At 39.8% G+C, this 23,813-nt stretch overlaps 1 protein-coding gene across 1 annotated transcript in view; it reads right to left on the reverse strand.

Annotated features, from left to right (window-relative positions):
* The window catches only part of LOC143921588 (uncharacterized), a 57,130-nt gene extending 34,436 nt beyond the window's left edge, over positions 1-22,694 (reverse strand). The window contains exon 1 of the mRNA XM_077444939.1: positions 21,975-22,694. Within this exon, the coding sequence (XP_077301065.1) occupies positions 21,975-22,694 (720 nt within the window). The remainder of the gene's footprint in view (positions 1-21,974) is intronic.
* Between the last annotated feature and the right edge of the window lie 1,119 nt (positions 22,695-23,813).

The following is a 23,813-nucleotide window of genomic DNA, read 5'->3' on the forward strand; positions in this document are numbered from 1 at the left end:
AAAGAATTCCTGTAAGTAAGATTTACACAAAACTAAAAAGCCTCACCAAACCTAGCCCAACCTAACCTTACCATCACCGAAATCAAAGAATTCGACATTGCAAAAATATACAAAGAACTCGCTACCCTCACTAAACCTAACCCAACCTAACCTAACCATCACCGAAATCAAAGAATTCGAGATTGTAAGTTATTCACAAATCGTGCTAACCGCACCAAACCTAACCCAACCTAACCTAACCATCACCGAAATCAAAGAATTCGACATTTGCAAAAATATACAAAAAACTCGCTACCCTCACCAGACCTAACCCAACCCAACCTAACTATAACCGAAATGAAAGAATTCGAGATTGTAAGTTATTCACTAAACGTGCTAACCGCACCAAACCTAACCCAACCTAACCTAAACATCACCGAAATCAAAGAATTCGACATTGCAAAAATATACAAAAAACTCGCTAGCCTCACCAAACCTAACCCAACCTAACCTAACCATCACCGAAATCAACGAATTCGACATTGCAAAAATATACACAAAATGTGGTAACCTCACCAAACCTAGCCCAACCTAACCTAAATATAACCGAAATCAAAGAATTCGAGATTGTAAGTTATTCACTAAACGTGCTAACTGCACCAAACCTAACCCAACCTAACCTAACCATCTCCGAAATCAAAGAATTCGACATTGCAAAAATATACAAAAAACTCGCTAACCTCACCAAACCTAACCCAACCTGACCTAACCATCAACAATATCAAATAATTCGACATTGCAAAAATATACAAAGAACTCGCTACCCTCACTAAACCTAACCCAACCTAACCTAACCATCACCGAAATCAAAGAATTCGAGATTGTAAGTTATTCACAAATCGTGCTAACCGCACCAAACCTAGCCCAACCTAACCTTACCATCACCGAAATCAAAGAATTCGACATTGCAAAAATATACAAAGAACTCGCTACCCTCACTAAACCTAACCCAACCTAACCTAACCATCACCGAAATCAAAGAATTCGAGATTGTAAGTTATTCACAAATCGTGCTAACCGCACCAAACCTAACCAAACCTAACCTAACCATCACCGAAATCAAAGAATTCGACATTGCAAAAATATACAAAGAACTCGCTACCCTCACTAAACCTAACCCAACCTAACCTAACCATCACCGAAATCAAAGAATTCGAGATTGATAGTTATTCACAAATCGTGCTAACCGCACCAAACCTAACCCAACCTAACCTAAACATCACCGAAATCAAAGAATTCGACATTGCAAAAATATACACAAAAGGTGCTAATCTCACCAAACCTAACCCAACCTAACCTAACTATCACCGAAATCAAAGAATTCGACATAGCAAAAATAAACAAAAAACTCGCTAGCCTCACCAAACCTAACCCAACCTCAACTAACCATCACCGAAATCAACGAATTCGACATTGCAAAAATATACACTGAAGGTGCTTACCTCACCAAACCTAACCCAACCTTACCTACCCTCACCAAACCTAACCCAACCTAACCTAACCATCACCGAAATCAAAGAATTCGACATTTGCAAAAATATACAAAAAACTCGCTACCCTCACCAAACCTAACCCAACCTAACCTAACTATAACCGAAATCAAAGAATTCGAGATTGTAAGTTATTCACTAAACGTGCTAACCGCACCAAACCTAACCCAACCTAACCTAAACATCACCGAAATTAAAGAATTCGACATTGCAAAAATATACACAAAAGGTGCTAATCTCACCAAACCTAACCCAACCTAACCTAACTATCACCGAAATCAAAGAATTCGACATAGCAAAAATAAACAAAAAACTCGCTAGCCTCACCAAACCTAACCCAACCTAACCTAACCATCACCGAAATCAACGAATTCGACATTGCAAAAATATACACAAAATGTGGTTACCTCACCAAACCTAGCCCAACCTAACCAAAATAGCACCGAAATCAAAGAATTCGAGATTGTAAGTTATTCACAAATCGTGCTAACCGCACCAAACCTAACCCAACCTAGCCTAACCATCACCGAAATCAAAGAATTTGACATTGCAAAAATACACAAAAAACTCGCTAGTCTCGCCAAACCCAACCCAACCTAACCTAACCATCACCGAAATCAAAGAATTCGAGATTGTAAGTTATTCACAAATCGTGCTAACCGCCCCAAACCTAACCCAACTAAACCTAACCATCACCTAAATAAAAGAATTTGACATTGAAAAAATATACAAAAACTCGCTAATCTCACCAAACCTAACCCAACCTAACCTATCCATCACCGAAATCAAAGAATTCGACATTGCAAAAATATACACAAAAGGTGGTTACCTCACCAAAACTAACCCAACCTAACCTAACTATCACCGAAATCAAAGAATTCGACATTGCAAAAATATACAAAAAACTCGCTAGCCTCACCAAACCTAACACAACCTAACCTAACCATCACCGAAATCAAAGAAATCGAGATTGTAAGTTATTCACAAAACTCGCTAACCTCACCAAACCTAACCCAACCTAACCTTACCAAGACCGGAATCAAAGAATTCCTGTAAGAAAGATTTACACAAAACTAAAAAGCCTCACCAAACCTAGCCCAACCTAACCTAACCATCACCGAAATCAAAGAATTCGACATTGCAAAAATATACAAAGAACTCGCTACCCTCACTAAACCTAACCCAACCTAACCTAACCATCACCGAAATCAAAGAATTCGAGATTGTAAGTTATTCACAAATCGTGCTAACCGCACCAAACCTAACCCAACCTAACCTAACCATCACCGAAATCAAAGAATTCGACATTTGCAAAAATATACAAAAAACTCGCTACCCTCACCAAACCTTACCCAACCTAACCTAACTATAACCGAAATCAAAGAATTCGAGATTGTAAGTTATTCACTAAACGTGCTAACCGCACCAAACCTAACCCAACCTAACCTAAACATCACCGAAATCAAAGAATTCGACATTGCAAAAATATACACAAAAGGTGCTAATCTCACCAAACCTAACCCAACCTTACCTAACTATCACCGAAATCAAAGAATTCGAGATTGTAAGTTATTCACAAATCGTGCTAACCGCACCAAACCTAACACAACCTAACCTAACCATCACCGAAATCAAAGAAATCGAGATTGTAAGTTATTCACAAAACTCGCTAACCTCACCAAACCTAACCCATCCTAACCTAACCATCACCTAAATAAAAGAATTTGACATTGCAAAAATATACAAAAACTCGCTAATCTCACCAAACCTAACCCAACCTAACCTATCCATCACCTAAATAAAAGAATTCGACATTGCAAAAATATACACAAAAGGTGGTTACCTCACCAAAACTAACCCAACCTAACCTAACCATCACCGAAATCAAAGAATTCGACATTGCAAAAATATACAAAGAACTCGCTTCCCTCACCAAACCTAACCCAACCTAACCTAACCATCACCGAAATCAAAGAATTCGACATTTGCAAAAATATACAAAAAACTCGCTACCCTCACCAAACCTAACCCAACCTAACCTAACTATAACCGAAATCAAAGAATTCGAGATTGTAAGTTATTCACTAAACGTGCACACCGCACCAAACCTAACCCAACCTAACCTAACCATCACCGAAATCAAAGAATACGACATTTGCAAAAATATACAAAAAACTCGCTACCCTCACCAAACCTAACCCAACCTAACCTAACTATAACCGAAATCAAAGAATTCGAGATTGTAAGTTATTCACTAAACGTGCACACCGCACCAAACCTAACCCAACCTAACCTAACCATCACCGAAATCAAAGAATACGACATTTGCAAAAATATACAAAAAACTCGCTACCCTCACCAAACCTAACCCAACCTAACCTAACTATAACCGAAATCAAAGAATTCGAGATTGTAAGTTATTCACTAAACGTGCTAACCGCACCAAACCTAACCCAACCTAACCTAAACATCACCGAAATCAAAGAATTCGACATTGCAAAAATATACACAAAAGGTGCTAATCTCACCAAACCTAACCCAACCTAACCTAACTATCACCGAAATCAAAGAATTCGACATAGCAAAAATAAACAAAAAACTCGCTAGCCTCACCAAACCTAACCCAACCTAACCTAACCATCACCGAAATCAACGAATTCGACATTGCAAAAATATACACAAAATGTGGTAACCTCACCAAACCTAGCCCAACCTAACCAAAATATCACCGAAATCAAAGAATTCGAGATTGTAAGTTATTCACTAAACGTGCTAACCGCACCAAACCTAACCCAACCTAACCTAACCATCTCCGAAATCAAAGAATTCGACATTGCAAAAATATACACAAAAGGTGCTAACCTCACCAAACCTAACCCAACCTAACCTAAGTATCACCGAAATCAAAGAATTCGACATTGCAAAAATATACAAAAAACTCGCTAACCTCACCAAACCTAACCCAACCTGACCTAACCATCAACAATATCAAATAATTTGACATTGCAAAAATACACAAAAAACTCGCTAGTCTCGCCAAACCCAACCCAACCTAACCTAACCATCACCGAAATCAAAGAATTCGAGATTGTAAGTTATTCACAAATCGTGCTAACCGCCCCAAACCTAACCCAACTAAACCTAACCATCACCTAAATAAAAGAATTCGACATTGCAAAAATATACAAAAAACTCGCTAGCCTCACCAAACCTAACACAACCTAACCTAACTATCACCGAAATCAAAGAAATCGAGATTGTAAGTTATTCACAAAACTCGCTAACCTCACCAAACCTAACCCAACCTAACCTTACCAAGACCGGAATCAAAGAATTCCTGTAAGAAAGATTTACACAAAACTAAAAAGCCTCACCAAACCTAGCCCAACCTAACCTAACCATCACCGAAATCAAAGAATTCGACATTGCAAAAATATACAAAGAACTCGCTACCCTCACTAAACCTAACCCAACCTAACCTAACCATCACCGAAATCAAAGAATTCGAGATTGTAAGTTATTCACAAATCGTGCTAACCGCACCAAACCTTACCCAACCTAACCTAACCATCACCGAAATCAAAGAATTTGACATTTGCAAAAATATACAAAAAACTCGCTACCCTCACCAAACCTAACCCAACCTAACCTAACTATAACCGAAATCAAAGAATTCGAGATTGTAAGTTATTCACTAAACGTGCTAACCGCACCAAACCTAACCCAACCTAACCTAAACATCACCGAAATCAACGAATTCGACATTGCAAAAATATACACAAAATGTGGTTACCTCACCAAACCTAGCCCAACCTAACCAAAATAGCACCGAAATCAAAGAATTCGAGATTGTAAGTTATTCACAAATCGTGCTAACCGCACCAAACCTAACCCAACCTAGCCTAACCATCACCGAAATCAAAGAATTTGACATTGCAAAAATACACAAAAAACTCGCTAGTCTCGCCAAACCCAACCCAACCTAACCTAACCATCACCGAAATCAAAGAATTCGAGATTGTAAGTTATTCACAAATCGTGCTAACCGCCCCAAACCTAACCCAACTAAACCTAACCATCACCTAAATAAAAGAATTTGACATTGAAAAAATATACAAAAACTCGCTAATCTCACCAAACCTAACCCAACCTAACCTATCCATCACCGAAATCAAAGAATTCGACATTGCAAAAATATACACAAAAGGTGGTTACCTCACCAAAACTAACCCAACCTAACCTAACTATCACCGAAATCAAAGAATTCGACATTGCAAAAATATACAAAAAACTCGCTAGCCTCACCAAACCTAACACAACCTAACCTAACCATCACCGAAATCAAAGAAATCGAGATTGTAAGTTATTCACAAAACTCGCTAACCTCACCAAACCTAACCCAACCTAACCTTACCAAGACCGGAATCAAAGAATTCCTGTAAGAAAGATTTACACAAAACTAAAAAGCCTCACCAAACCTAGCCCAACCTAACCTAACCATCACCGAAATCAAAGAATTCGACATTGCAAAAATATACAAAGAACTCGCTACCCTCACTAAACCTAACCCAACCTAACCTAACCATCACCGAAATCAAAGAATTCGAGATTGTAAGTTATTCACAAATCGTGCTAACCGCACCAAACCTAACCCAACCTAACCTAACCATCACCGAAATCAAAGAATTCGACATTTGCAAAAATATACAAAAAACTCGCTACCCTCACCAAACCTTACCCAACCTAACCTAACTATAACCGAAATCAAAGAATTCGAGATTGTAAGTTATTCACTAAACGTGCTAACCGCACCAAACCTAACCCAACCTAACCTAAACATCACCGAAATCAAAGAATTCGACATTGCAAAAATATACACAAAAGGTGCTAATCTCACCAAACCTAACCCAACCTAACCTAACTATCACCGAAATCAAAGAATTCGAGATTGTAAGTTATTCACAAATCGTGCTAACCGCACCAAACCTAACACAACCTTACCTAACCATCACCGAAATCAAAGAAATCGAGATTGTAAGTTATTCACAAAACTCGCTAACCTCACCAAACCTAACCCATCCTAACCTAACCATCACCTAAATAAAAGAATTTGACATTGCAAAAATATACAAAAACTCGCTAATCTCACCAAACCTAACCCAACCTAACCTATCCATCACCTAAATAAAAGAATTCGACATTGCAAAAATATACACAAAAGGTGGTTACCTCACCAAAACTAACCCAACCTAACCTAACCATCACCGAAATCAAAGAATTCGACATTGCAAAAATATACAAAGAACTCGCTACCCTCACCAAACCTAACCCAACCTAACCTAACCATCACCGAAATCAAAGAATTCGACATTTGCAAAAATATACAAAAAACTCGCTACCCTCACCAGACCTAACCCAACCCAACCTAACTATAACCGAAATCAAAGAATTCGAGATTGTAAGTTATTCACTAAACGTGCACACCGCACCAAACCTAACCCAACCTAACCTAACCATCACCGAAATCAAAGAATACGACATTTGCAAAAATATACAAAAAACTCGCTACCCTCACCAAACCTAACCCAACCTAACCTAACTATAACCGAAATCAAAGAATTCGAGATTGTAAGTTATTCACTAAACGTGCACACCGCACCAAACCTAACCCAACCTAACCTAACCATCACCGAAATCAAAGAATACGACATTTGCAAAAATATACAAAAAACTCGCTACCCTCACCAAACCTAACCCAACCTAACCTAACTATAACCGAAATCAAAGAATTCGAGATTGTAAGTTATTCACTAAACGTGCTAACCGCACCAAACCTAACCCAACCTAACCTAAACATCACCGAAATCAAAGAATTCGACATTGCAAAAATATACACAAAAGGTGCTAATCTCACCAAACCTAACCCAACCTAACCTAACTATCACCGAAATCAAAGAATTCGACATAGCAAAAATAAACAAAAAACTCGCTAGCCTCACCAAACCTAACCCAACCTAACCTAACCATCACCGAAATCAACGAATTCGACATTGCAAAAATATACACAAAATGTGGTAACCTCACCAAACCTAGCCCAACCTAACCAAAATATCACCGAAATCAAAGAATTCGAGATTGTAAGTTATTCACTAAACGTGCTAACCGCACCAAACCTAACCCAACCTAACCTAACCATCTCCGAAATCAAAGAATTCGACATTGCAAAAATATACACAAAAGGTGCTAACCTCACCAAACCTAACCCAACCTAACCTAAGTATCACCGAAATCAAAGAATTCGACATTACAAAAATATACAAAAAACTCGCTAACCTCACCAAACCTAACCCAACCTGACCTAACCATCAACAATATCAAATAATTTGACATTGCAAAAATACACAAAAAACTCGCTAGTCTCGCCAAACCCAACCCAACCTAACCTAACCATCACCGAAATCAAAGAATTCGAGATTGTAAGTTATTCACAAATCGTGCTAACCGCCCCAAACCTAACCCAACTAAACCTAACCATCACCTAAATAAAAGAATTCGACATTGCAAAAATATACAAAAAACTCGCTAGCCTCACCAAACCTAACACAACCTAACCTAACTATCACCGAAATCAAAGAAATCGAGATTGTAAGTTATTCACAAAACTCGCTAACCTCACCAAACCTAACCCAACCTAACCTTACCAAGACCGGAATCAAAGAATTCCTGTAAGAAAGATTTACACAAAACTAAAAAGCCTCACCAAACCTAGCCCAACCTAACCTAACCATCACCGAAATCAAAGAATTCGACATTGCAAAAATATACAAAGAACTCGCTTCCCTCACTAAACCTAACCCAACCTAACCTAACCATCACCGAAATCAAAGAATTCGACATTTGCCAAAATATACAAAAAACTCGCTACCCTCACCAAACCTAACACAACCTAACCTAACCATCACCGAAATCAAAGAAATCGAGATTGTAAGTTATTCACAAAACTCGCTAACCTCACCAAACCTAACCCAACCTAACCTTACCAAGACCGGAATCAAAGAATTCCTGTAAGAAAGATTTACACAAAACTAAAAAGCCTCACCAAACCTAGCCCAACCTAACCTAACCATCACCGAAATCAAAGAATTCGACATTGCAAAAATATACAAAGAACTCGCTACCCTCACTAAACCTAACCCAACCTAACCTAACCATCACCGAAATCAAAGAATTCGAGATTGTAAGTTATTCACAAATCGTGCTAACCGCACCAAACCTTACCCAACCTAACCTAACCATCACCGAAATCAAAGAATTTGACATTTGCAAAAATATACAAAAAACTCGCTACCCTCACCAAACCTAACCCAACCTAACCTAACTATAACCGAAATCAAAGAATTCGAGATTGTAAGTTATTCACTAAACGTGCTAACCGCACCAAACCTAACCCAACCTAACCTAAACATCACCGAAATCAAAGAATTCGACATAGCAAAAATAAACATAAAACTCGCTAGCCTCACCAAACCTAACCCAACCTAACCTAACCATCACCGAAATCAACGAATTCGACATTGCAAAAATATACACAAAATGTGGTAACCTCACCAAACCCAACCCAACCTAACCTAACCATCACCGAAATCAAAGAATTCGAGATTGTAAGTTATTCACAAATCGTGCTAACCGCACCAAACCTAACCCAACTAAACCTAACCATCACCGAAATCAAAGAATTCGACATTGCAAAAATATACAAAAAACTCGCTAATCTCACCAAACCTAACCCAACCTAACCTAACCATCACCTAAATAAAAGAATTTGACATTGCAAAAATATACAAAAACTCGCTAATCTCACCAAACCTAACCCAACCTAACCTATCCATCACCGAAATCAAAGAATTCGACATTGCAAAAATATACACAAAAGGTGGTTACCTCACCAAAACTAACCCAACCTAACCTAACTATCACCGAAATCAAAGAATTCGACATTGCAAAAATATACAAAAAACTCCCTAGCCTCTCCAAACCTAACACAACCTAACCTAACCATCACCGAAATCAAAGAAATCGAGATTGTAAGTTATTCACAAAACTCGCTAACCTCACCAAACCTAACCCAACCTAACTTTACCAAGACCGGAATCAAAGAATTCCTGTAAGAAAGATTTACACAAAACTAAAAAGCCTCACCAAACCTAGCCCAACCTAACCTAACCATCACCGAAATCAAAGAATTCGACATTGCAAAAATATACAAAGAACTCGCTACCCTCACTAAACCTAACCCAACCTAACCTAACCATCACCGAAATCAAAGAATTCGAGATTGTAAGTTATTCACAAATCGTGCTAACCGCACCAAACCTTACCCAACCTAACCTAACCATCACCGAAATCAAAGAATTTGACATTTGCAAAAATATACAAAAAACTCGCTACCCTCACCAAACCTAACCCAACCTAACCTAACTATAACCGAAATCAAAGAATTCGAGATTGTAAGTTATTCACTAAACGTGCTAACCGCACCAAACCTAACCCAACCTAACCTAAACATCACCGAAATCAAAGCATTCGACATTGCAAAAATATACACAAAAGGTGCTAATTTCACCAAACCTAACCCAACCTAACCTAACTCTCACCGAAATCAAAGAATTCGACATAGCAAAAATAAACAAAAAACTCGCTAGCCTCACCAAACCTAACCCAACCTAACCTAACCATCACCGAAATCAACGAATTCGACATTGCAAAAATATACACAAAATGTGGTAACCTCACCAAACCTAGCCCAACCTAACCAAAATATCACCGAAATCAAAGAATTCGAGATTGTAAGTTATTCACTAAACGTGCTAACCGCACCAAACCTAACCCAACCTAACCTAACCATCTCCGAAATCAAAGAATTCGACATTGCAAAAATATACACAAAAGGTGCTAACCTCACCAAACCTAACCCAACCTAACCTAAGTATCACCGAAATCACAGAATTCGACATTGCAAAAATATACAAAAAACTCGCTAACCTCACCAAACCTAACCCAACCTGACCTAACCATCAACAATATCAAATAATTCGACATTGCAAAAATATACAAAGAACTCGCTACCCTCACTAAACCTAACCCAACCTAACCTAACCATCACCAAAATCAAAGAATTCGAGATTGTAAGTTATTCACAAATCGTGCTAACCGCACCAAACCTAACCCAACCTAGCCTAACCATCACCGAAATCAAAGAATTTGACATTGCAAAAATACACAAAAAACTCGCTAGTCTCGCTAAACCCAACCCAACCTAACCTAACCATCACCGAAATCAAAGAATTCGAGATTGTAAGTTATTCACAAATCGTGCTAACCGCCCCAAACCTAACCCAACTAAACCTAACCATCACCTAAATAAAAGAATTTGACATTGCAAAAATATACAAAAACTCGCTAATCTCACCAAACCTAACCCAACCTAACCTATCCATCACCGAAATCAAAGAATTCGACATTGCAAAAATATACACAAAAGGTGGTTACCTCACCAAAACTAACCCAACCTAACCTAACTATCACCGAAATCAAAGAATTCGACATTGCAAAAATATACAAAAAACTCGCTAGCCTCACCAAACCTAACACAACCTAACCTAACCATCACCGAAATCAAAGAAATCGAGATTGTAAGTTATTCACAAAACTCGCTAACCTCACCAAACCTAACCCAACCTAACCTTTCCAAGACCGGAATCAAAGAATTCCTGTAAGAAAGATTTACACAAAACTAAAAAGCCTCACCAAACCTAGCCCAACCTAACCTAACCATCACCGAAATCAAAGAATTCGACATTGCAAAAATATACAAAGAACTCGCTACCCTCACTAAACCTAACCCAACCTAACCTAACCATCACCGAAATCAAAGAATTCGAGATTGTAAGTTATTCACAAATCGTGCTAACCGCACCAAACCTTACCCAACCTAACCTAACCATCACCGAAATCAAAGAATTTGACATTTGCAAAAATATACAAAAAACTCGCTACCCTCACCAAACCTAACCCAACCTAACCTAACTATAACCGAAATCAAAGAATTCGAGATTGTAAGTTATTCACTAAACGTGCTAACCGCACCAAACCTAACCCAACCTAACCTAAACATCACCGAAATCAAAGAATTCGACATAGCAAAAATAAACATAAAACTCGCTAGCCTCACCAAACCTAACCCAACCTAACCTAACCATCACCGAAATCAACGAATTCGACATTGCAAAAATATACACAAAATGTGGTAACCTCACCAAACCCAACCCAACCTAACCTAACCATCACCGAAATCAAAGAATTCGAGATTGTAAGTTATTCACAAATCGTGCTAACCGCACCAAACCTAACCCAACTAAACCTAACCATCACCGAAATCAAAGAATTCGACATTGCAAAAATATACAAAAAACTCGCTAATCTCACCAAACCTAACCCAACCTAACCTAACCATCACCTAAATAAAAGAATTTGACATTGCAAAAATATACAAAAACTCGCTAATCTCACCAAACCTAACCCAACCTAACCTATCCATCACCGAAATCAAAGAATTCGACATTGCAAAAATATACACAAAAGGTGGTTACCTCACCAAAACTAACCCAACCTAACCTAACTATCACCGAAATCAAAGAATTCGACATTGCAAAAATATACAAAAAACTCCCTAGCCTCTCCAAACCTAACACAACCTAACCTAACCATCACCGAAATCAAAGAAATCGAGATTGTAAGTTATTCACAAAACTCGCTAACCTCACCAAACCTAACCCAACCTAACCTTACCAAGACCGGAATCAAAGAATTCCTGTAAGAAAGATTTACACAAAACTAAAAAGCCTCACCAAACCTAGCCCAACCTAACCTAACCATCACCGAAATCAAAGAATTCGACATTGCAAAAATATACAAAGAACTCGCTACCCTCACCAAACCTAACCCAACCTAACCTAACTATAACCGAAATCAAAGAATTCGAGATTGTAAGTTATTCACTAAACGTGCTAACCGCACCAAACCTAACCCAACCTAACCTAAACATCACCGAAATCAAAGCATTCGACATTGCAAAAATATACACAAAAGGTGCTAATTTCACCAAACCTAACCCAACCTAACCTAACTCTCACCGAAATCAAAGAATTCGACATAGCAAAAATAAACAAAAAACTCGCTAGCCTCACCAAACCTAACCCAACCTAACCTAACCATCACCGAAATCAACGAATTCGACATTGCAAAAATATACACAAAATGTGGTAACCTCACCAAACCTAGCCCAACCTAACCAAAATATCACCGAAATCAAAGAATTCGAGATTGTAAGTTATTCACTAAACGTGCTAACCGCACCAAACCTAACCCAACCTAACCTAACCATCTCCGAAATCAAAGAATTCGACATTGCAAAAATATACACAAAAGGTGCTAACCTCACCAAACCTAACCCAACCTAACCTAAGTATCACCGAAATCAAAGAATTCGACATTGCAAAAATATACAAAAAACTCGCTAACCTCACCAAACCTAACCCAACCTGACCTAACCATCAACAATATCAAATAATTCGACATTGCAAAAATATACAAAGAACTCGCTACCCTCACTAAACCTAACCCAACCTAACCTAACCATCACCAAAATCAAAGAATTCGAGATTGTAAGTTATTCACAAATCGTGCTAACCGCACCAAACCTAACCCAACCTAGCCTAACCATCACCGAAATCAAAGAATTTGACATTGCAAAAATACACAAAAAACTCGCTAGTCTCGCTAAACCCAACCCAACCTAACCTAACCATCACCGAAATCAAAGAATTCGAGATTTTAGTTATTCACAAATCGTGCTAACCGCCCCAAACCTAACCCAACTAAACCTAACCATCACCTAAATAAAAGAATTTGACATTGCAAAAATATACAAAAACTCGCTTATCTCACCAAACCTAACCCAACCTAACCTATCCATCACCGAAATCAAAGAATTCGACATTGCAAAAATATACACAAAAGGTGGTTACCTCACCAAAACTAACCCAACCTAACCTAACTATCACCGAAATCAAAGAATTCGACATTGCAAAAATATACAAAAAACTCGCTAGCCTCACCAAACCTAACACAACCTAACCTAACCATCACCGAAATCAAAGAAATCGAGATTGTAAGTTATTCACAAAACTCGCTAACCTCACCAAACCTAACCCAACCTAACCTTACCAAGACCGGAATCAAAGAATTCCTGTAAGAAAGATTTACACAAAACTAAAAAGCCTCACCAAACCTAGCCCAACCTAACCTTACCATCACCGAAATCAAAGAATTCGACATTGCAAAAATATACAAAGAACTCGCTACCCTCACTAAACCTAACCCAACCTAACCTAACCATCACCGAAATCAAAGAATTCGAGATTGTAAGTTATTCACAAATCGTGCTAACCGCACCAAACCTTACCCAACCTAACCTAACCATCACCGAAATCAAAGAATTTGACATTTGCAAAAATATACAAAAAACTCGCTACCCTCACCAAACCTAACCCAACCTAACCTAACTATAACCGAAATCAAAGAATTCGAGATTGTAAGTTATTCACTAAACGTGCTAACCGCACCAAACCTAACCCAACCTAACCTAAACATCACCGAAATCAAAGAATTCGACATAGCAAAAATAAACATAAAACTCGCTAGCCTCACCAAACCTAACCCAACCTAACCTAACCATCACCGAAATCAACGAATTCGACATTGCAAAAATATACACAAAATGTGGTAACCTCACCAAACCCAACCCAACCTAACCTAACCATCACCGAAATCAAAGAATTCGAGATTGTAAGTTATTCACAAATCGTGCTAACCGCACCAAACCTAACCCAACTAAACCTAACCATCACCGAAATCAAAGAATTCGACATTGCAAAAATATACAAAAAACTCGCTAATCTCACCAAACCTAACCCAACCTAACCTAACCATCACCTAAATAAAAGAATTTGACATTGCAAAAATATACAAAAACTCGCTAATCTCACCAAACCTAACCCAACCTAACCTATCCATCACCGAAATCAAAGAATTCGACATTGCAAAAATATACACAAAAGGTGGTTACCTCACCAAAACTAACCCAACCTAACCTAACTATCACCGAAATCAAAGAATTCGACATTGCAAAAATATACAAAAAACTCCCTAGCCTCTCCAAACCTAACACAACCTAACCTAACCATCACCGAAATCAAAGAAATCGAGATTGTAAGTTATTCACAAAACTCGCTAACCTCACCAAACCTAACCCAACCTAACCTTACCAAGACCGGAATCAAAGAATTCCTGTAAGAAAGATTTACACAAAACTAAAAAGCCTCACCAAACCTAGCCCAACCTAACCTAACCATCACCGAAATCAAAGAATTCGACATTGCAAAAATATACAAAGAACTCGCTACCCTCACCAAACCTAACCCAACCTAACCTAACTATAACCGAAATCAAAGAATTCGAGATTGTAAGTTATTCACTAAACGTGCTAACCGCACCAAACCTAACCCAACCTAACCTAAACATCACCGAAATCAAAGCATTCGACATTGCAAAAATATACACAAAAGGTGCTAATTTCACCAAACCTAACCCAACCTAACCTAACTCTCACCGAAATCAAAGAATTCGACATAGCAAAAATAAACAAAAAACTCGCTAGCCTCACCAAACCTAACCCAACCTAACCTAACCATCACCGAAATCAACGAATTCGACATTGCAAAAATATACACAAAATGTGGTAACCTCACCAAACCTAGCCCAACCTAACCAAAATATCACCGAAATCAAAGAATTCGAGATTGTAAGTTATTCACTAAACGTGCTAACCGCACCAAACCTAACCCAACCTAACCTAACCATCTCCGAAATCAAAGAATTCGACATTGCAAAAATATACACAAAAGGTGCTAACCTCACCAAACCTAACCCAACCTAACCTAAGTATCACCGAAATCAAAGAATTCGACATTGCAAAAATATACAAAAAACTCGCTAACCTCACCAAACCTAACCCAACCTGACCTAACCATCAACAATATCAAATAATTCGACATTGCAAAAATATACAAAGAACTCGCTACCCTCACTAAACCTAACCCAACCTAACCTAACCATCACCAAAATCAAAGAATTCGAGATTGTAAGTTATTCACAAATCGTGCTAACCGCACCAAACCTAACCCAACCTAGCCTAACCATCACCGAAATCAAAGAATTTGACATTGCAAAAATACACAAAAAACTCGCTAGTCTCGCTAAACCCAACCCAACCTAACCTAACCATCACCGAAATCAAAGAATTCGAGATTGTAAGTTATTCACAAATCGTGCTAACCGCCCCAAACCTAACCCAACTAAACCTAACCATCACCTAAATAAAAGAATTTGACATTGCAAAAATATACAAAAACTCGCTAATCTCACCAAACCTAACCCAACCTAACCTATCCATCACCGAAATCAAAGAATTCGACATTGCAAAAATATACACAAAAGGTGGTTACCTCACCAAAACTAACCCAACCTAACCTAACTATCACCGAAATCAAAGAATTCGACATTGCAAAAATATACAAAAAACTCGCTAATCTCACCAAACCTAACCCAACCTAACCTATCCATCACCGAAATCAAAGAATTCGACATTGCAAAAATATACACAAAAGGTGGTTACCTCACCAAAACTAACCCAACCTAACCTAACCATCACCGAAATCAAAGAATTCGACATTGCAAAAATATACAAAGAACTCGCTACCCTCACTAAACCTAACCCAACCTAACCTAACCATCACCGAAATCAAAGAATTCGAGATTGTAAGTTATTCACAAATCGTGCTAACTGCACCAAACCTAACCCAACCTAACCTAACCATCACCGAAATCAAAGAATTTGACATTTGCAAAAATATACAAAAAACTCGCTACCCTCACCAAACCTAACCCAACCTAACCTAACTATAACCGAAATCAAAGAATTCGAGATTGTAAGTTATTCACTAAACGTGCTAACCGCACCAAACCTAACCCAACCTAACCTAAACATCACCGAAATCAAAGAATTCGACATTGCAAAAATATACACAAAAGGTGCTAATCTCACCAAACCTAACCCAACCTAACCTAACTATCACCGAAATCAAAGAATTCGACATAGCAAAAATAAACAAAAAACTCGCTAGCCTCACCAAACCTAACCCAACCTAACCTAACCATCACCGAAATCAACGAATTCGACATTGCAAAAATATACACAAAATGTGGTAACCTCACCAAACCTAGCCCAACCTAACCAAAATATCACCGAAATCAAAGAATTCGAGATTGTAAGTTATTCACTAAACGTGCTAACCGCACCAAACCTAACCCAACCTAACCTAACCATCTCCGAAATCAAAGAATTCGACATTGCAAAAATATACACAAAAGGTGCTAACCTCACCAAACCTAACCCAACCTAACCTAAGTATCACCGAAATCAAAGAATTCGACATTGCAAAAATATACAAAAAACTCGCTAACCTCACCAAACCTAACCCAACCTGACCTAACCATCAACAATATCAAATAATTTGACATTGCAAAAATACACAAAAAACTCGCTAGTCTCGCCAAACCCAACCCAACCTAACCTAACCATCACCGAAATCAAAGAATTCGAGATTGTAAGTTATTCACAAATCGTGCTAACCGCCCCAAACCTAACCCAACCTAACCTAACCATCACCGAAATCAAAGAATTTGACATTTGCAAAAATATACAAAAAACTCGCTACCCTCACCAAACCTAACCCAACCTAACCTAACTATAACCGAAATCAAAGAATTCGAGATTGTAAGTTATTCACTAAACGTGCTAACCGCACCAAACCTAACCCAACCTAACCTAAACATCACCGAAATCAAAGAATTCGACATAGCAAAAATAAACAAAAAACTCGCTAGCCTCACCAAACCTAACCCAACCTAACCTAACCATCACCGAAATCAACGAATTCGACATTGCAAAAATATACACAAAATGTGGTAACCTCACCAAACCCAACCCAACCTAACCTAACCATCACCGAAATCAAAGAATTCGAGATTGTAAGTTATTCACAAATCGTGCTAACCGCACCAAACCTAACCCAACTAAACCTAACCATCACCGAAATCAAAGAATTCGACATTGCAAAAATATACAAAAAACTCGCTAATCTCACCAAACCTAACCCAACCTAACCTAACCATCACCTAAATAAAAGAATTTGACATTGCAAAAATATACAAAAACTCGCTAATCTCACCAAACCTAACCCAACCTAACCTATCCATCACCGAAATCAAAGAATTCGACATTGCAAAAATATACACAAAAGGTGGTTACCTCACCAAAACTAACCCAACCTAACCTAACTATCACCGAAATCAAAGAATTCGACATTGCAAAAATATACAAAAAACTCCCTAGCCTCTCCAAACCTAACACAACCTAACCTAACCATCACCGAAATCAAAGAAATCGAGATTGTAAGTTATTCACAAAACTCGCTAACCTCACCAAACCTAACCCAACCTAACCTTACCAAGACCGGAATCAAAGAATTCCTGTAAGTAAGATTTACACAAAACTAAAAAGCCTCACCAAACCTAGCCCAACCTAACCTTACCATTACCGAAATCAAAGAATTCGACATTGCAAAAATATACAAAGAACTCGCTACCCTCACTAAACCTAACCCAACCTAACCTTACCATCACCGAAATCAAAGAATTTGAGATTGTAAGTTATTCACAAATCGTGCTAACCGCACCAAACCTAACCCAACCTAACCTAACCATCACCGAAATCAAAGAATTCGACATTGCAAAAATATACACAAAAGGTGCTAATCTCACCAAACCTAACCCAACCTAACCTAACTATCACCGAAATCAAAGAATTCGCAATAGCAAAAATAAACAAAAAACTCGCTAGCCTCACCAAACCTAACCCAACCTAACCTAACCATCACCGAAATCAACGAATTCGACATTGCAAAAATATACACAAAATGTGGTAACCTCACCAAACCTAGCCCAACCTAACCTAAATATCACCGAAATCAAAGAATTCGAGATTGTAAGTTATTCACTAAACGTGCTAACCGCACCAAACCTAACCCAACCTAACCTAACCATCTCCGAAATCAAAGAATTCGACATTGCAAAAATATACACAAAAGGTGCTAACCTCACCAAACCTAACCCAACCTAACCTAAGTATCACCGAAATCAAAGAATTCGACATTGCAAAAATATACAAAAAACTCGCTAACCTCACCAAACCTAACCCAACCTGACCTAACCATCAACAATATCAAATAATTCGACATTGCAAAAATATACAAAGAACTCGCTACCCTCACTAAACCTAACCCAACCTAACCTAACCATCACCGAAATCAAAGAATTCGAGATTGTTAGTTATTCACAATTCGTGCTTACCGCACCAAACCTAACCCAACCTAGCCTAACCATCACCGAAATCAAAGAATTTGACATTGCAAAAATACACAAAAAACTCGCTAGTCTCGCCAAACCCAACCCAACCTAACCTAACCATCACCGAAATCAAAGAATTCGACATTGCAAAAATATACAAAAACCTCGCTAATCTCACCAAACCTAACCCAACCTAACCTAACCATCACCTAAATAAAAGAATTTGACATTGCAAAAATATACAAAAACTCGCTAATCTCACCAAACCTAACCCAACCTAACCTATCCATCACCGAAATCAAAGAATTCGACATTGCAAAAATATACACAAAAGTTGGTTACCTCACCAAAACTAACCCAACCTAACCTTACTATCACCGAAATCAAAGAATTCGACATTGCAAAAATATACAAAAAACTCGCTAGCCTTTTTTTTTTTTTTTTTTTTTTTTTATCGTCGGAGGTGGGGAATCTTCCAAAGACATCCTCCAGCCCGAACTGGAGGAAAGTGTCGGATTTTTACCGACTAAACCCCACCCCCTTGACTCCCCTGCTCCCCGGACACATTTTCATGTTTTGCTTCGGGAAAGCAGTTTTGTCTTAGCCATTTATGGCTCTTCCTTCGAGTTCTCGGGTTCTTTCTGCTTCTTCTTTATTTTTCATTATCATCGAAGCAAATGCTTCCCACGCTGACCAGGCAGTTGCGCTATCCAGTATGACGAAGATTATGTTTATCGGCGTCAGGTGTTCTACGCCGATTACAGTTCTGAATGTTCTTCTGTCGTCTTCCCATGCTGGACAATCAAAGGTTGTGTGGGCCGCGTCGTCTTTCTCGTTTTCACAGTGGTGGCACTTCGGAGTTGTTTCCTTTCCTATTTTGTGTAGGTAGGTCCCGAAGCACCCGTGACCTGTGAGTATTTGGGTCGTGTGGTGATTCAGTTCGCCGTGCTTTCTTTGGCACCACGCTTTTAGGTCTCCGATGAGATGGTGTGTCCATCGACCTTTTTCTGAGTTGTTCCATCTGTCTTGCCATTTGATCATCGTTGTCTCTCTGGCTGCACTCTTCTTTTAACCTCTGTAGATCGCTTGTCGTTCTAGAGCGAGTAAGTCGATCGGTGGAATGGCGCACAACACCAGGATGGCATCTTCAGATACTGTACGGTATGCCGCTGCGACTCTTAATGCAGCTCTTCTTTGTACTCTAGCGAGGCTGAGCCTCGTCCTCTCAACCTTTGTTTTTTCCGCCCAAATCGGAGCACCGTACAGGAGGACTGAGTGTACTACTTCACAGTATAGTTTTCTTCTCCTCTGTTTCGGTCCACCGATGTTGGGCATCAGTCTGGCGAGGTCTTCTGCTATTTGGGCCGCCCTAGCTCCCGCTTTTTCCGCATGTTTTGCAAAGCGTAGTTTGTCATCTAACTGCACTCCCAAATACCGCAGTGATCTGCTGAACGTCACCTCAAAACCGTTGACTGTTATTTGAGGAGGCAGCAGCTTTCTACGTCTTGTGAAGAATACAGCTTCGGTTTTCTGGACGGCGAGCTCCAAGCCCGCATCCACGAGCCATTTTTTAACCCTTCTTATGGCTTCTTCGCTTCTTAGGCGTAAAGATGTTGTGTTCTTTGCGGTGACAAGCAACGCGACATCGTCAGCAAAGGCGACCAGGCTCGTTTCATCTGGCATTGGGATCTTCAACAAGCCGTCGTACATTACATTCCAAAGCGCCGGGCCCAGGACCGATCCCTGTGGTACGCCCGCAGTGACTGATCGTTCGTATTTTTTGCCCATGCATTCATACAGAAGGATTCTGTCCGAAAAATAGCTCTCGATCATCTTGATAAGTTTTTCCGGAGCATTGATAGTGACTAATGCATCGAGAGTCCTTCCCCAGTTGGCAGTGTTGAATGCATTTTTTATGTCGAGCGCGATCATCACAACATGTTTGCTCGCCTTGACGCTCCCACGCCATGCAAGTCTTACGGTGTTTACGACTTCACTGATCGCGTCAATAGTTGAGCGACCGGGTCGAAATCCAAATTGCTGCGATGACAGTCCTGTGTCGCTGTTTTCTAGCTGTTGTTGTAGTCGCTGTAGGAGAAGTCTCTCTAGTAACTTTCCTACCCCGTCAAGTAGGCAGAGTGGCCTGTATGATGAAGGTCCTGGTGGGCCTCTCTTTCCTTTTGAAATCAGCACGAGTTTTTGTCTTTTCCATGGTTTTGGAAAGGTTCCTTCCGACAGACAAGCATTGAAGGTCGTCAACAGCAACGCAGGATCGCTCAAGGCAATTCTTTTAATAACTGCGTTTGGAATGCAGTCCGGTCCCGGCGCCTTTTCAATATTTATTCGTTTGGCGGCTGCTACGACTTCTTCCTCCGTGAAAATCGGCATCTCATCACCAGTACTGCTCGCCGATCGTCTTTCCATCACTGGGTGTTGCGGAAAGAGGCCATCTATGACCAATTCAAGACTCGCCTTATTTTCAAGATATGGATCGACAGTTCCAATTCGGAGCTTTTTCCTTATGATCTTATATGGGCTCCCCCACGGATTCACATCAATCGATTTGCAGAGCTCTTTCCAGCATCTCTCTTTACTTTCTTTTATAGCTTTTCGTAAAGCTATCCTGGCTTCTTGATATTTCACTCTGTGCTGTTCATTGCTTGACCGTCGTTGTGCTCGGCGTCTGCAGGTTAAGCACTCGCGGCGAAGTATGGCGATGTTTTCGGTCCACCAGAAGACCGGGCGCCTCTTTTTACCTCCGCGTCTCGGCATCGATGCGTCGCAGCTCTCACTCAATAGGTCATTTAATGAGTTGGCAATGTCTTCGGCTCCAACCCCGCTGCTTGCGACGTCAGTCACTTTTGATCTTAGTTCTGCAACGGCTTCGTCCAAAGCTACGATGTCCAGCTTACGAGCTCCCCAGCCAGAACTAGAAGGTAACATTTGTGGCCCGGCGAGGCGATCTTCCAACTCGAAGCCAATGTAGCGATGGTCGCTGTGAGAGTAGCTGTCAAGCACTTGCCATTTTCGGATCCTGCCAATTATTGTTTCACCTGCAAATGTGACATCGATGACCGATCCGGTGCTGCCCCGAACGAACGTGTAAGCACTTCCTACGTTGGCCGCATGCAGATGTAAATGCGATGCCATTTCAGAGAGTAAAATACCTCTGCGATCCGTTTTTTGAGAGCCCCACTCTGGAGCTTTTGAGTTAAAATCTCCGGCAACGACAACAGGTAAGGTCGATGTTCTCACGTCATCTTCAAGGCAGACGAGATCTCTCTTGAACTCCTCTATTGTTGCACTAGGAGAAAAATAGCAGCTATAGAACCTCACTCCCCTCATCTCCACCCACGTCCAGCCTTGGACGCCAATTGAAACAGCATTCGTGATTCGCAGGTGGGCAGTTGGTGTGTAGATTGCAGATCTTGAGCTTGCATCCGAATACCATCGATGAGGAATGTTGCGGTACTGTTCAGACACAATCACGAGGTCCGCTCGCCGCTCCTCTGCTGTCTGTATCATCACATCCTGCGCCGCCTGGCATCCATTCAGATTGATCTGGAGTATGCGGATCATTGTTGTGTTCGTCCTTTCAGAGCAGTCCGGAGGGCTGCACAGCTTCGACTACCAGTCTGATGACCGCTGCTTATTTTTTCTCCTTCACAAATGCTGCAGTGTGGGTCGTTCTTACAAATCACAGCTTTATGGCCTTCCTGGCCGCACTTGTTGCATTCTTTGCTTCTGTCTTGTTTGCTGGCGCATTCTACCGCAATGTGTTCGAATCCCCGACACCTGAAGCATCTTATTATATGGACTCGGGGCCTCAAACGACAATTGACCCATCCGATTCGAATTCTTCCGGCCTTAATCAATTCAGTGGCATCGTCTCTCGGGAGTTTGACCATCGCAATCTGAGTGCCTCCATAAGCCGGTTTGAACGTGATCAATCGCGCATTTCTCACCACATGTGGTGAAGCGCTTGCTAATGCCTCCATCAATTCTGTCTCATCCGTGGCCCCATCGATGTCCCGTATTTCAATGACGACTCCAGGGACGAGCTTCTTCACAGTCGCACCATTGCCCAGAATCGCGGAAATCGCACCCATTAGCTCTTCCGTTTTTGTTGTTCCTTTTTGCATTTTTATAAGAACTTCTCCACCCTTTGTTTGACGAATAGCGGCAACATCTACATTCTCCATTGGAATTTCTTTTCTGATTTTCTTTAAGGTGTCTGCATATGTCACCGTGCCGTCTGACTTTATTGTTATAGCCTCATTTCTGGGGCTATAACAATAAAGTTGGTGGAAATCGCGCATATCGATCTTGAAAGCTATTTTCAATGTTTGGCTGACGCCGATCGTTGTTGTTGTTGGTGTTCTTTGTATCATTTGTTCTTTTATTCTTTTTATTCCGCCTTCTTTTTGACCTTACTTCTTTCCAGGAATCCTCTTTTGGTTGATCTAGTGAGGATGCCGAGTCCATGATTGCGGGATTTTCCGGTATTAAAGCATTTGGAGGATTCTTTAAAACATCGCTCGAGGTGGGATTGAGTTCTATTAGTGTTTTAGTTTGTAATCTATGCTTTAACAGGTCTAGTTTTATGTCTTTATATGTATTAAAGGCTATCATTGCCTCTTCAATTCCATCCTTGATTGGAACGTAGGTATTTTTACGTATTTTGCTATTGAGATCAAT

This window comes from Arctopsyche grandis, chromosome 13 (assembly GCF_051622035.1).
Source record: "Arctopsyche grandis isolate Sample6627 chromosome 13, ASM5162203v2, whole genome shotgun sequence".
In the NCBI taxonomy this organism is placed as follows: domain Eukaryota; kingdom Metazoa; phylum Arthropoda; class Insecta; order Trichoptera; family Hydropsychidae; genus Arctopsyche; species Arctopsyche grandis.